We start from the raw sequence: 12832 nt of genomic DNA on the forward strand, positions 1-12832 counted from the left end.
TACTTGGTATGACAATGAGCATCTTCCAGATAGGAGTGCAAAGCGTGAGATAAAACAATATACAGCCTAATTACGCATGCATTGCATACACACTCTGCCCAATGCGCACAGCATGACACCCGCTGCAAATGTTGGGGTCGATACTGCGATGCGCCGTGTGGCGTTCAGGGCAGTGGAGAGGCGTCCCGCAGTGCTGATCATTGTATCTCTCACTTTCTAACGAGCCATTTCACAACACTGGGGAGAAAACAGCCAGGCTGTGCTATCAGCAACGGCACATGTGGACTGGCGGCGGTCCGTAGAACACTCTCGCCTCAGAAGTCCCGAACATCACGGAGGGAAAGGCTACAAGCTCAAACATGGAGAACCCTTCATCATACCACAAGCCATCGCTCTGTTTAATTGTGTTTTCACAAACTGAGTAATGAATTGAGACGTGAAATTTTGATTCAACGAAGCGGGAGAGGCGAAATACCTCCACACGGCACAACATCGGGGAAGTTGCCTTTCACAGACAGACGAGGAGCGCTTTGGTTGATAACTATTGGCAACTTATCTTGTGAAAAAGCTCGTCTATTTAATGCGTTGTATCTGGAGTAAACGCACCGTACAAAATGCATTGGAAGCAGCGATATTATCTACCAAGCTAAATAACGGAGTTGGCGTTCATATCTGGATTACTGGTGATAGTCTTTTGGGGGAACATTGGATACGGGCTTCCTATCGCCATAAGAATCACCTCGGTCCGGCGACCAGCTTTGGTCTGTAGTGTGGACATCCATATGCCGCCTCACAGGTTAGTAGACAGCGATATTGGACATTTGACTTAATCATGTTTTTGTGGGGATAGTGTTTTTCCGCAAAGACGAAAAATACCCCTCTGATCCGACTTGCCGATTTCAGTGCCGACATATAGTGCTACATACAGATGACAGAACGCCACTATTCTACCTGTTATTCTGTTATAATCCACAATCATGTTTATCAACCATTTATTATCCTATGATTCTATGTTTTTTTCTTTTGCAAGTAATTTCGTGCCTTTTATCTAAATCAACTGTTTTCGGATTTCTTTCTTTCTTTCTTTCTGTCTTTCTTTCTTTGCGCAGCATTTGTTATATTTTTCCCCACACATGTGTGGAACTGTAACACTTAAATTTCTAATCTAACTAGTGTATATCTAAATAGTGTAATCTAAATAGTGTAACCAATTCTGGACCAATTCTAGCAGGTAGGCCTATTATTTGCCATTGAATTGAAGTTTCTGGTACGCGGCTGGCTTATTTACAATATTAGCAAATGTTGTGTAGTTACCGACATCTGTCATTCTGCATAAAATATCAAGAGCACAGTGACAGTTTTATTACAGGTCTACCTTTCATTTGATAAGAGAAAGTGTTATCGTAACTGAAGCAGTAATGTCACAGTAATTCAGTTAGCTACCACTGAAAATTGTGTTAGGTCTTTGCGACTTAACTGGGAACAGAATATGTAGGCTACTCATATATCCGGGGTTGTTTGTACTTTATTGTACAGCCTATCATCCGCCTGTTTAAAATGGATGAATGTGAAAGTTGCATGGTGTGTCAGCTGTGAGGGCCAATTATGTGAAGGGATGCATGCTGTGCTTTTCACGGGGTTGAGCCACAGTGGTTGCGCAAGCGCCATCTATTGGGCGCGAGGGCGGAATGACAAAAGATGTCAGCTCCCCATTATTATTCATTGGTGGCAAATGGTTGTGTGGATATTAGTCTTTTTCTCATGACTAACACATAGGCCTGTGTTTCGTTTGGGCCACGCTGTCTGCTATTTGTCCTCTAATGGCAAATGCCACAACTCCTCATAGTCAAAGCGTTCACAGAGCATTTACGCACACTTTCCATACGCACAGTGAATGACATGGGGTTATTGGAACAAGAGGATATCTAATACATTTAATGAGCCATGTTCATTTGCATTGACCTAGGATACATGTTTAAATGGATGGTGGATGGAATGTGAGATGGATCGGCCTTGGCATACTGTATAGCTACACATCAGGCCTGCATGTCCAAATTACGCACATAATAACCTATCCAAAATTGCACCCCAAACAATGACAATCTCAAGAAATCTCAAAACTAACATCATGCGTATAGCCTATGTGATTCTGTAGTATTGTGTTGAACATTAATGAACTGGGACATCATGTTCATTCCTTATTCCCAAACTCAGATATGTGGAGATCTTGTTGGTTTGAGGTTTGTTTTTTTAGACAAACGCCATTTGGAGGGGCAGTGAGAAAGACAATAAGATTATTTCCCTGAATTACACTGGATGAAAGTGCTTGTTTGCTGAACGTATAGGCCCTACAGTAGGTCTAATTTAGGGAAATGTTGCTTCAGACAAAAGCAATACCTCTGATTGAGAAAATGGTGAACTTGTAGGCCTACATGTTTTGTATAGCCACTGTTGGATACGTTCGCATTATGACGCAAACGTCTCAAAAAAATAAATGGAAAAGTATATGGTCACTCAGGGACAACGTTGACACGTCTTGTGATATGATTACTGATCTATATATGATTTGACTTATGTTATTTAAGTTGAATATTACCAGCACATTTTAGGCCACATCTTGATCAATTATGTACGTTGCCTGTATGTACCATTATTCGGCATACAATCTCATAAAATATTCTGCACTCATCAAACTGAAATAGCCATCATGTCTAACGCCAAATGTTCTGTCTGTGGATATATGTCATAACAAGATTATAATATAGGTTATTGCATTTTGACTTGTGTAGAACAGGGGGCAATGCTGCCTTATTATTTTACAAGATGGCTCGCAACACATCCAGCACCTATTTCCTGTAGGCCTACTTAATAGTGTATGCTTACCGACACCGACACACAAAAGTCATCCGATAACACTCTTCGGTAGGATACAACGTGACCTCGTGTGGGCTACGGTGAACAATTTTGCAAGTTTGCGAGGCAGGGGTGTAATTTGAAGCTGGAGGGGGTTGAGGGGTGGATCTATGTCTCCTTATTGGTGCAATTCCTGGAGTAGGCTGCCCTTTCTTGACACCCCTGGAAGAAGATCGATGTTTTTTCGCCTTGTGTTTGTTGAGGAATTCCAAGGCTCTGAGAGTTTGTGCGAATCTCGCGTTTGGCGCTTGCATTACGAATAAGTCATTTGATTACAGTCAACGGAATGATTTCAACCCGAAAGTGTTTTCTAGCGATCCATAAGGAATTTTATACCAGAAGTAAGTCGCTTTTTCTTTTCCCCTCACCGTGTTGACCAGGGAGAGGAGAGGAGCCCTGTCCCGTGCTGGATGGATGGGTATGGGGCAAGCGGCAGGAGCTTCGGCGCTAGAAGTCGGCAAGATCCTCGCTGTCTTTCTTTATCTCTTTCCTGCAGGTGAGTCCTTCAACTTGTTTGTGTTTTATCAGAATGCAACATTTCTTTCTCCTCTCTTTTTCTAATCTTTAAGTGTGTAGTTCACCACACCACGAGTGACTCGGTCGAACCGACTCCGCGCAATGGCAAACGGGTTGTAGTAAGAAACAGTCTAACGACTTTTCTCGCTCCAGATAAACAAACTGCAATAGGCGTTTGTAACATGGTTGCAGTTTGTGGAAATGCGCATCTAAGATTGACTTCATGCTGTGATTGAGCAGTTTTAGAATGTGGCAATAGAGTTAAAGCAGAAGGAGACCTCCATGCAGCCTTTATTCAACGCATTTGTTAAGGCGCTGTGACTGAAACCTGTTGAGTATGTTTAGATTTTGGCGAATATAGGCTACTTTAAAACCGTTGGTCGATGAAGCGTTTGTGTCGCACTGCAGCAGTTTTAAGGTCAAATGTACTTTCCGTGCATATAAGTCACTTCTAGAAAGGGTCTGTTTTTGTGTTCCCCAGTCACGCATTCTCCCATGGCTCGCCTCAGCCGCATACATTCCTCCCAAGCCCCCAGGTCCTGTTTAGTTTGGGGGAGGGGGTTCTATCCCCAATTTTCAACTCGCTTTCCACACTCGACTCCTCGCGTTGTCATGAACCTATAACCACTATAGGGAATAAACTGAATTTAACATTAAACAAATTGTTTCCGTAAGCGATTTTACAGATGGCCTCTAGAGTCGGACTACAGCCAGACTAACTTCACAATAGCCTACGTCTCCAATATCAATACCTACAGACAAGGCTATAGCTTACCTTTATCCTTCATTCACATTTACTAAATACACACGAACGTGATAAAGAGTCCTCGAGAGTGATGAGCGAAAGAGACACTATATGCCTACCCGGGAGATTGGCTCAAAGTCAATTTGACACCGCGATGAATCTTATCTCTTTTTTTTTCTTTCAAGTCATTTACCGTCAAACAAAAGGCTATCAAGGCGGTGATAGAGCTGCTGGCAGTCCATTTCAGATTGAGATTAGTTTATTGGTTTTTATCAGATCGGTGATAAACGCCTTTTGTTGTGGGGAGGCGGGAGAGGTGTGAAATGCGAATGGGGGTTGTAGCATCTTGAGGCGCAGAGAGGGGGCACTGATGGTGTGACATTCAGGGTGTCACAAACCGGCCTGTTGAATCGCAGGCATTAGATGCAAACACCTGGCCAAATGTGCATTTCCTGGGACAGAAACATAGGCTATGTTGCTTATGTTTTGTGAAACGTTAGGTAATTGCGACATAGGTTGGGAACTGGAAACATTGCAAATGTGTTCACCTTGGTCAGACACAATTTGAAAAAAACACAAATAGCCTATGCCTTTAAACACACAAATGCTCTGCATCACATCCAGTATTGTTGTTGGCATTCTTGAACTAAAGGACAACTCTCGCAAAGACCCTTTCCCCAAGTTTTCAGCATGTAGCCTGTGCGTACTATCAAAACAAGGAGGATTTTAATTTCAGGCGGTGTAATCTAAGATCTGGGGAATGCCTGTTTCAGAGCTAATGTAGTCTTTGATTTGGAGGCCTGTTAAGAGTGGACAGGTGGATATTTTATACCCCCATCTGACCTGCGCATACAGTGACGGACAGGGGCGGAGCCAAATGGTGGCCAGGGGTGGCCGCGGCCCCCATTGGTCACGTGCTGGCCACCCCATTGGCCACCCCTACAGACACGTCCCCAGACAAAAATTAAAACATAATATTAGATACATACATTTTAAATCTTACATATTTAAGTTTTATGTCTTAATTTATTTGCCTTTGATGAAATAATTCTGGCAAAGTCATATATTTGCAACACGAGGGAGGTTCGGTTGCACGTCAACAGCGCAACTGCGCAAGAGATCCAATCAGCAAGCAGCGAAATCATCAGCCACACATCAAGCTGACATGGGTGGTATAAAATTGTCACAATAATGTTTCAGGTAGCATTAGCAATAAAGACTATAAAAGTAGGCTGCTCATGTAGCCTATTTCACTTTGTAGCCAACATTGCGGCCTGGAATTATGGAATATAATAGGCTACACTGTCATTGTTGGCTGGGTAGCTCTATTCAAACAGAGAGCGCGAGTTGCCAGCGGCGGTACCATTATATTTCAAATGCCCAGCCAGAGCTGAATCAGGGAGAGTCTGGCATAGCTTGATCATATTATTATTTTTAATACTGAACCTATAATGTCTTCAATGAGTGCTACGGCAGAATGCACAAGTTCATGTCAAATTTGAAACAAACAGAAACTGGATGTATCGAGACACCACCAATTGCATACACAGACAAGTGTTGCACTACGTTCACTTCACCCCCGAAAAATGATCTTGGAGTGACAACAACTGTGTGGACTAGCAGGCATGGAAGGGGTGGTAGCAAAGAAGGTATGGAAAGCTTTCCTTTATGCCCGCCGAGGCAAACACTTAAAACAATTTATTTTTGATTAGGCCCACGTCTTTGTGATCTATGCATTGTCACTTTCTAGTATTACATTCATAACACCATGCATGGTTATTGCCTGGCAGCTAGATAGTTTTTCATCCTGAAGCAAGGAGAAGAAGCTAGCTAATCAATGAGTTGTCTTTCTGATAGCGGTCAATTTGCAGAATGTATAACACATGGCATGGGAGATTAACTTTGTTGTGGGCAATGTGTATCCAATATTTAATTGGCTATGGGCTCCTGTGGTGGTCACGGTTATCCTACGACGCAAACACATTTTGTTCTGATGTTTCATTGGCTTCGTGGTCACTCAATTTGGACGTTTCAAGGCATACTGGAATGTGAACACTCTGCTATGTTTGCTAACGGTAGAACTAGTTGTAATGGTATGCACGCGTTTGTGATGTAGAAAAACTCTGACGTGAATGCAGCAGACACCGCTGTACGCACTTTTGGAAGAAACAGAGATCATGCAGGACAGGAAGATAGTAATGCAGTTCAAGATCTTGAAAGTTGGCGCGTGCGTTGTGTGAATTCATTATCATTTTCATCTTCAGTCTGTCGCTCTTTGTCTAGAGCTATTTATTATGGAATTGTCGCCACAATATGAATGGGCCACACCTAGATAATCTTGCACCCATTGTTTGGTTGTTGTAGGCTAATTTCATCACTGGTGTACACACTGGCCTACGTTTGGATGTTTTTTTAGAACCCAAAATAGTTGTCTGTATTCGAGAAGGATATGTTACATTCTTTTGAATGAATCTATCCAGGTTCAGATCTTAAGCAAACTTAAGCAAACAATGCATCCCCATTAATCACAATCAATAAAGATCACATAGAAATGGTTTTGATGTTGTTTGAAAAGTCTTGTCTGTCTCTTGTCTCTACAAATTATACATGGTGCTGAATGGAATTAACAGTGTATGGATTATGTCATATTAAAATTGAATATCAAAAAAAGCCATTATACATATATATATGTTAAAATTAGCCAATTTCATTGCCATATACGGTTGAAATGTGGTCTTTGGTATTTCAGTTATTGTAGAGATAGTGTGACTAAGAGGTTAAAATCAATTGAAAAGTAGTAATATAGTAGTGTTACAGAAGAGTACAACACCCCAAATCAGCATGATCATTTTGGGTGCCAGGTCCTCAGGTGATTTTCATGCCCAACTTTTTGGGGAAATTGCCCATATTTGAATACATTTTGTGTGATATTCAACTTTTAATATGTCTTAATTCATATATGGATTGTTGTATATTCCATGCAGGGTGTGTAATTTGTAGTTTGTAATTTAAGTCAGAAAAGAGCTTTCAAGCAATGTCAAAACCAGTTCTGTGATCTAAATTTACTGTCATATAGAGGATAAATGCATGCACCCAATTCAATCTTACTTGGACTGTTTCTCGCTTCTTAAATGTGTCATATTTGTATTAATGTTGGTGTTCCACCTTACTAAAAAGGAATATCCAGTTTCATTAAAATCTGTGCCCGGGCAGGCCCCAACATGTCTGATGTCACATGGAATGACCCATTTGCTGGTGCAAAATCAAATGTTTGTTTCCCTGGTCATCCCAGTGTTGATGTCATGGTATCCAGCTTTGAATGGTAGTTATATTTACGTGTTATGAAGCCAGTTAGTTCAAAGAAGCAATGAATCATTTTAACATATGTGACAGGACAGTGGCTGGCTATTACCAGTTGTTGTTTAGTGTTACATGTCCTATTGATTGGTCCAGGTCCTCGCTTCATCACTGTTTTTGACAATCGTGTGCCACCACAATTAAAAGCCTGGCCCAAGACGGCCCCCCTAGATTTTTTCCCCTGGCTACGCCCCTGGTGACAGAACCTCCCCTCTGGTCCGCCCTCTGGTCAGAGAGCCAGTTTCTCCTTGGAGATCCTGTTTCTAGAGAGAGAGAGAGAGAGAGAGAGAGAGAGAGAGAGAGAGAGAGGGAGAGAGAGAATACCCTGCACACACACACACACACTAGGGCTGGGCGATATGGGAAAAAAACTATATCACGCTATGGATTACTTTATATCACGATAACGATATATAGCACAATTACATACGTTTTGAGTTATTCTCATTATTTGCTTTATTTTATTCTTATTTTTACAGTTACATGAACTTATAGTGTGTATCGTGACAACATGAAATGCAATTAAATGATATTCAATTGTATAAAATTGATAAAATTACTATCACAATATAACCAATATAGGAGAAAGGTCACGATACTGCCCAGCCCTAACACACACGATATTGCCCAGCCCTAACACACACACACACACACACACACACACACACACACACACACACACACACACACACACACACACACACACACACACACACACACACACACACACACACACACACACAGAGACACACACACTGCTGCATGAGCAATGAGGCTGCAGCTAATCCCTCAACACAGGGCTAATTTATGAGCGTGCTGGTCGGTCTCCTCTCTTCTCTCCTCTCACTGGCAAATTACATTGTCTTCATTCAGGCTTTCAGGACCTCTCCTGACCCCTCCCCACCCCTGGAAACACACACACACACACACACACACACACACACACACACACACACATGCACGCACGCACGCACACACACACACACACGCACACACAAATGCATGCCCCCCTCTCTCCACTTGCTAAAAAGTGAGTTCTTTCCAGGGTGTCTTTCTGGTGATGGTTTCAGGATGGGGGAGGTGTGTGTGTGGGAGGTGGGAGGTGGGAGGTTGTCCCCTGCTGGCCCCGCTCTAAAGGCTCCTCAGAGGGCTCCCATGGCTCCTCTTCTCTGGAGGTGTGGAAGTGTCTTCATTTGCACCGAATGCTTATCTAGCACAGCAGAGTCCCTATTTACAATGCGCAAGCCTGCTCCACTGGCCTCCCCCATCCCAACCCAGGGGTGAGTTTCTCAAAAGAGAAGTTGTTAGCCTGTTAGCAACTTCGGTAGTTGGCAATGGGAAAATGCATTGAAAACAACAAAGTAGCTAATGTAGTAAGCAACTTTGGTTTTGAGAAATTCACCCCAGTGTTGTAGTCTACGTAGAACGCAGGTATAGGCAGTATACCCAATTCAAAATGTCAGAGGTTTCACCACAAAAAAAAGTAGACTACACCACTCTCCCAACCTGAAGTGTGCTGTCATTCACTCCTTTCACTCATCTACTATGTTTTATGTGCGATTCAGCACCCAGTTGAAAAACTGTCGAAAAACGTATCAGAAGATAGTGTGTGAGTATGTGTCCTCTACTTTTCAAGCCCCCATCACATCCCAGCTCTCCAGCTCTCTGCTTTGCTGGGCGGGGGATGGCTAATATTAGGTCCCTGCTTGTTTGTGTAGCACAGTATTCGTCTTCATGATAAACGATACCCCGATTCACAACAACAATCTCTATGTTCATCATATCCTGTCTGTTCCTCTGTGTCTGCTACAGACGCCATCCTTTATCTCTGCGTCGTTTAAAAAAAAAAACTTTTTTCTTTGACAGTTTCTCTCTCTCTCTCTCTCTCTCTCTCTCTCTCTCTCTCTCTCTCATAGCCGTGTTGTTTTTTTTTAGTGAGGTAATCAGGTTTAAAAAGAGAGAGTGCCTCATCGCAGCCTCATCTTGGTGTGATGATGTCAGTTTAGATTCTTATTGGGTTAGCTCAGCTGCTTTCATCTGACCATATGGAGCATTCACCTTCTCACCACGCTTGATATGCGGCATGAGATACGCTGGCGTGTGAAGAGTATACATTTCATCGTCTCACAGTTTACTAACGCGGGTGACAGATGGAATCAACAGAGGTGCCATAGTGGAAAAGTTGGAGGACTGTCTGTTGGAGAAGTTCTCAATGCACTTTTTTGTTGCATAGTTTCCAGAGCTTGCATGGCTGTTGTATGGTTTACATTGCATGTAGCAGACGCAATGTCATGTAATGTAATGTAAACCATACAAGATTTAGTGAAGTCTTTGGACTGTGTACTAAGTGTGAGCAAAACACACATACTATGTGAACCTGCTTGCATGGTATGAGTGTGTGAATGCATGGACACATGTAAGTGTGAGTGTCTGTGTGTATGTACTTCTTTAGAAGAGTGTGGTAAGTAGTGTTTTTATGTAGGGCTGCTACGATTAATCGACTAATCGTGACTAATCGACTATAAAAATTAGTCGGCTAGAACTTTCATAGTCGACTAATCGTTTCATTTAATTCAATGCTTTTTTACTTACTTTTCTAATGCTTTATTATTTTATTGAAACCTAAAATTGCCCAGCACGTATGAATTGGACGTTGTATAGGAGTAAATAGGCTACTATCATGATTTAAAGCTCATTGTGAGCTCAGGGACCTAATTTTAACGGTTTCTTTCTTTTTTTCCCAATTTCCTTGAAGATTAAAGTGCTGGAGTACTTGAAAAATGAATCGTTTGACTAATCGACTATTCGGAGAAAAAAAAATAGTTGATAGATTAATCAGGAGAAAAATCATCGCTTAGGACAGCCCTATTTTTATGTGTAGTGCCGCATGTGGATGTGTGTTTATGCGCTTGTAATACTGTTGGGTGTAGTTATACATATACTACCGTATATGCCCGTGCTTCAGAGTTGAGAGAGTTGCGTGAAACGTCGTCCCGAGCGGGATTGATTTTTAATGAAGTGCACTCATACATGATTGAAGCTGGCACGCGGCGCGGCATGGCCCCTTGGACCCACAGCTCTACTCAGGAATGCTAGGTTTCATTACACACGAGCGCAGCATAGCTCAGTGGAAATAATTCCTCAATTTGCCATGAGAGAGAGAGAGAGAGACGTTGGGGAGAGAAAGAAAAGGAGAAAGTGAAAAAGACAGAAAGACAAGATGTGGCGTGGCTTAAAAACAGTTTTGGAGAGTGCGTGCCGTGCATGTGTTTATGTGCAGCTGTCGAGTTTCCAACAGATTTATGCATGCAGCGGCATTATTCACCTCTGAAACTGCATAAATATTTTACGAATATACAGGCCATTGCACAAATCATGTAATGCTTGTGTTTTTAAGTAAGAACTATTATTCTTGACTCTTTCATTATGGGTATGAATCAAACGGTCTTAAAATGCATGACAAAAAAACCCTGCAGTTAGTATTTCATTTTGTTACTGTTATTCGCAATGATTTGTCTAGTGTTTGGTATTGGCAAGGGAGTCCCCAAATTCTTGTTTTTGCCAGAAGTGGACAGAAAAATGAGACTTTGCGCGGAATGTATGTAGATTCTACAAAGTATTTTTAAAAAGTAGTGTGTTTTTGAACTTTGGTGTGAGTGCAATGCAAGTTCTCTTGTGACTCAATGCTTGGATGCTTGGAATCTACACCCCCCCCCCTCCCAGGCCTGAACATTTTCAATGTTTTTTCCACTGTTATAAGAGAATGTGCAGTAGTGCAGTAAGTTATAACCATATGATTCCATTAATGCATTCGATTAATGCCATTAATGCATACAAACAATACAGGCCGCTGGAGAGTGGTATTGCATTGCATTTTGGTATTTCATATTGCTGAAGACTCAGGTTCATCTATCTCATCACCTGTTTCTTCTATCGCCTCCTACAGTGAGCTGGTGGAATTGACCACGATCTGATATCTCCGTTCAATGTTCAATATCTTTTTGTTACCTTACAGTGCAACCTTCCATTTGTTACCCCCAAAGTGAGCTTGCGGTGTTAGCTGTTTGCCTGTTTCCGTTTCCTCTCTTTCTTTTTCTTCCTTCACGCTGCAGTTTCGCACAGTCTGTGTTTTTGTTGCTTGTATTCCCCTCTTCTCCCTCTCCCTCTCCCTCACTCTGCTATCGTATACATCGTCTAATGTCTGTGCTCTCCTCTCTTCTCGTCCACAGTCATACTACTTTCCTACACCCTCTAAAGCCTGTATTTCCTTCTCTTCTCCCTCTCCAGTCACGCTGCAGTGTAAGATCCTCAAGTGCAACTCGGACTTCTGGGCGGCGACAAGCGGTGGGGGGGCGGACTCTGAGGCTGACGTGGAGTTCTGCGCGGCCCTGCGGGAGTACAGCAACTGCGTGACGCGCACGGCGCGCACCTGTCGCGGCGACCTGGCCTTCCACCTGGCGCAGCATGGCATCGAGGACCTCATGACCCAGAACAACTGCTCCAAAGAGGGCCCCACCGCCTCACCGCGGCCGCGGCACCCTCCCCAGCGTCCTCTGCCCCCCTTCCAGCCGCAGCTGCCCCCGCAGCATCGCCCGCCACTGCTGCCCCCCCACCACGACCGCGACAACACCCCCGAGCCCGACGTGTGCCACTACGAGCGGCGCCTGGCGTCGTCGTCGCCGCGCGGAGGCGGGCAGCCCAACTACACGCACTGCGGCTTCTTCGGGGACCCGCACCTGCGCACCTTCACGGACGACTTCCAGACGTGTAAGGTGGAGGGCGCCTGGCCGCTGGTGCACAACAAGTACCTGTCTGTGCAGGTGACCAACACGCCTGTGGTGCCTGGCTCCGCCGCCACTGCCACCAGTAAGGTGAGAACCAGAATGCACGAGCCACCTTTTTTTCCTCTCCTCCTGTCCTGGCTGACTTTTGTTCATCACCTCCCTCCTCCTCTCTTCTCGTGGCTTAGCACCTTTGTGTGTTTGGGTGTTAAGGACATATGGTGAAGAATGGCCTACATTTGCCTTGAGGCAGGACTGGAGTGTGCATAGATCTGACACTGTATGCTTGGGCTAGCATTGTGTTGGGACGGGACTGAATGATTTGCCAACGGGGTGCAAACCTCTCGCACACATACAGGGCACCAAAATACAGTAAATTATTGGGTTAACGTCTGCAGAGATCTAAAATGTTCACTCGGACCATAGTACAATATGCAACTGGCGTTCTAGACAGTGAACTCTGCATACAGTAGGTGAACTTTTCAGACTGTGAGTACATAGTTGCCATTGTGATTATATG

General features: G+C 43.5%; 1 protein-coding gene across 1 annotated transcript in view; it reads left to right on the forward strand.

Moving 5' to 3' along the window:
• Positions 1-252: 252 nt before the first annotated feature.
• rgma (repulsive guidance molecule BMP co-receptor a) overlaps positions 253-12832 on the forward strand; it is an 18691-nt gene continuing 6111 nt past the window's right edge. The window contains exons 1-3 of the mRNA XM_063197488.1: positions 253-796; positions 3294-3409; positions 11819-12402. Coding sequence (XP_063053558.1) covers positions 783-796; positions 3294-3409; positions 11819-12402 — 714 coding nt within the window. The 5' untranslated portion in view covers positions 253-782. The remainder of the gene's footprint in view (positions 797-3293; positions 3410-11818; positions 12403-12832) is intronic.

Source organism: Engraulis encrasicolus, chromosome 4 (assembly GCF_034702125.1).
Source record: "Engraulis encrasicolus isolate BLACKSEA-1 chromosome 4, IST_EnEncr_1.0, whole genome shotgun sequence".
Taxonomy (NCBI): Eukaryota; Metazoa; Chordata; class Actinopteri; order Clupeiformes; family Engraulidae; genus Engraulis; species Engraulis encrasicolus.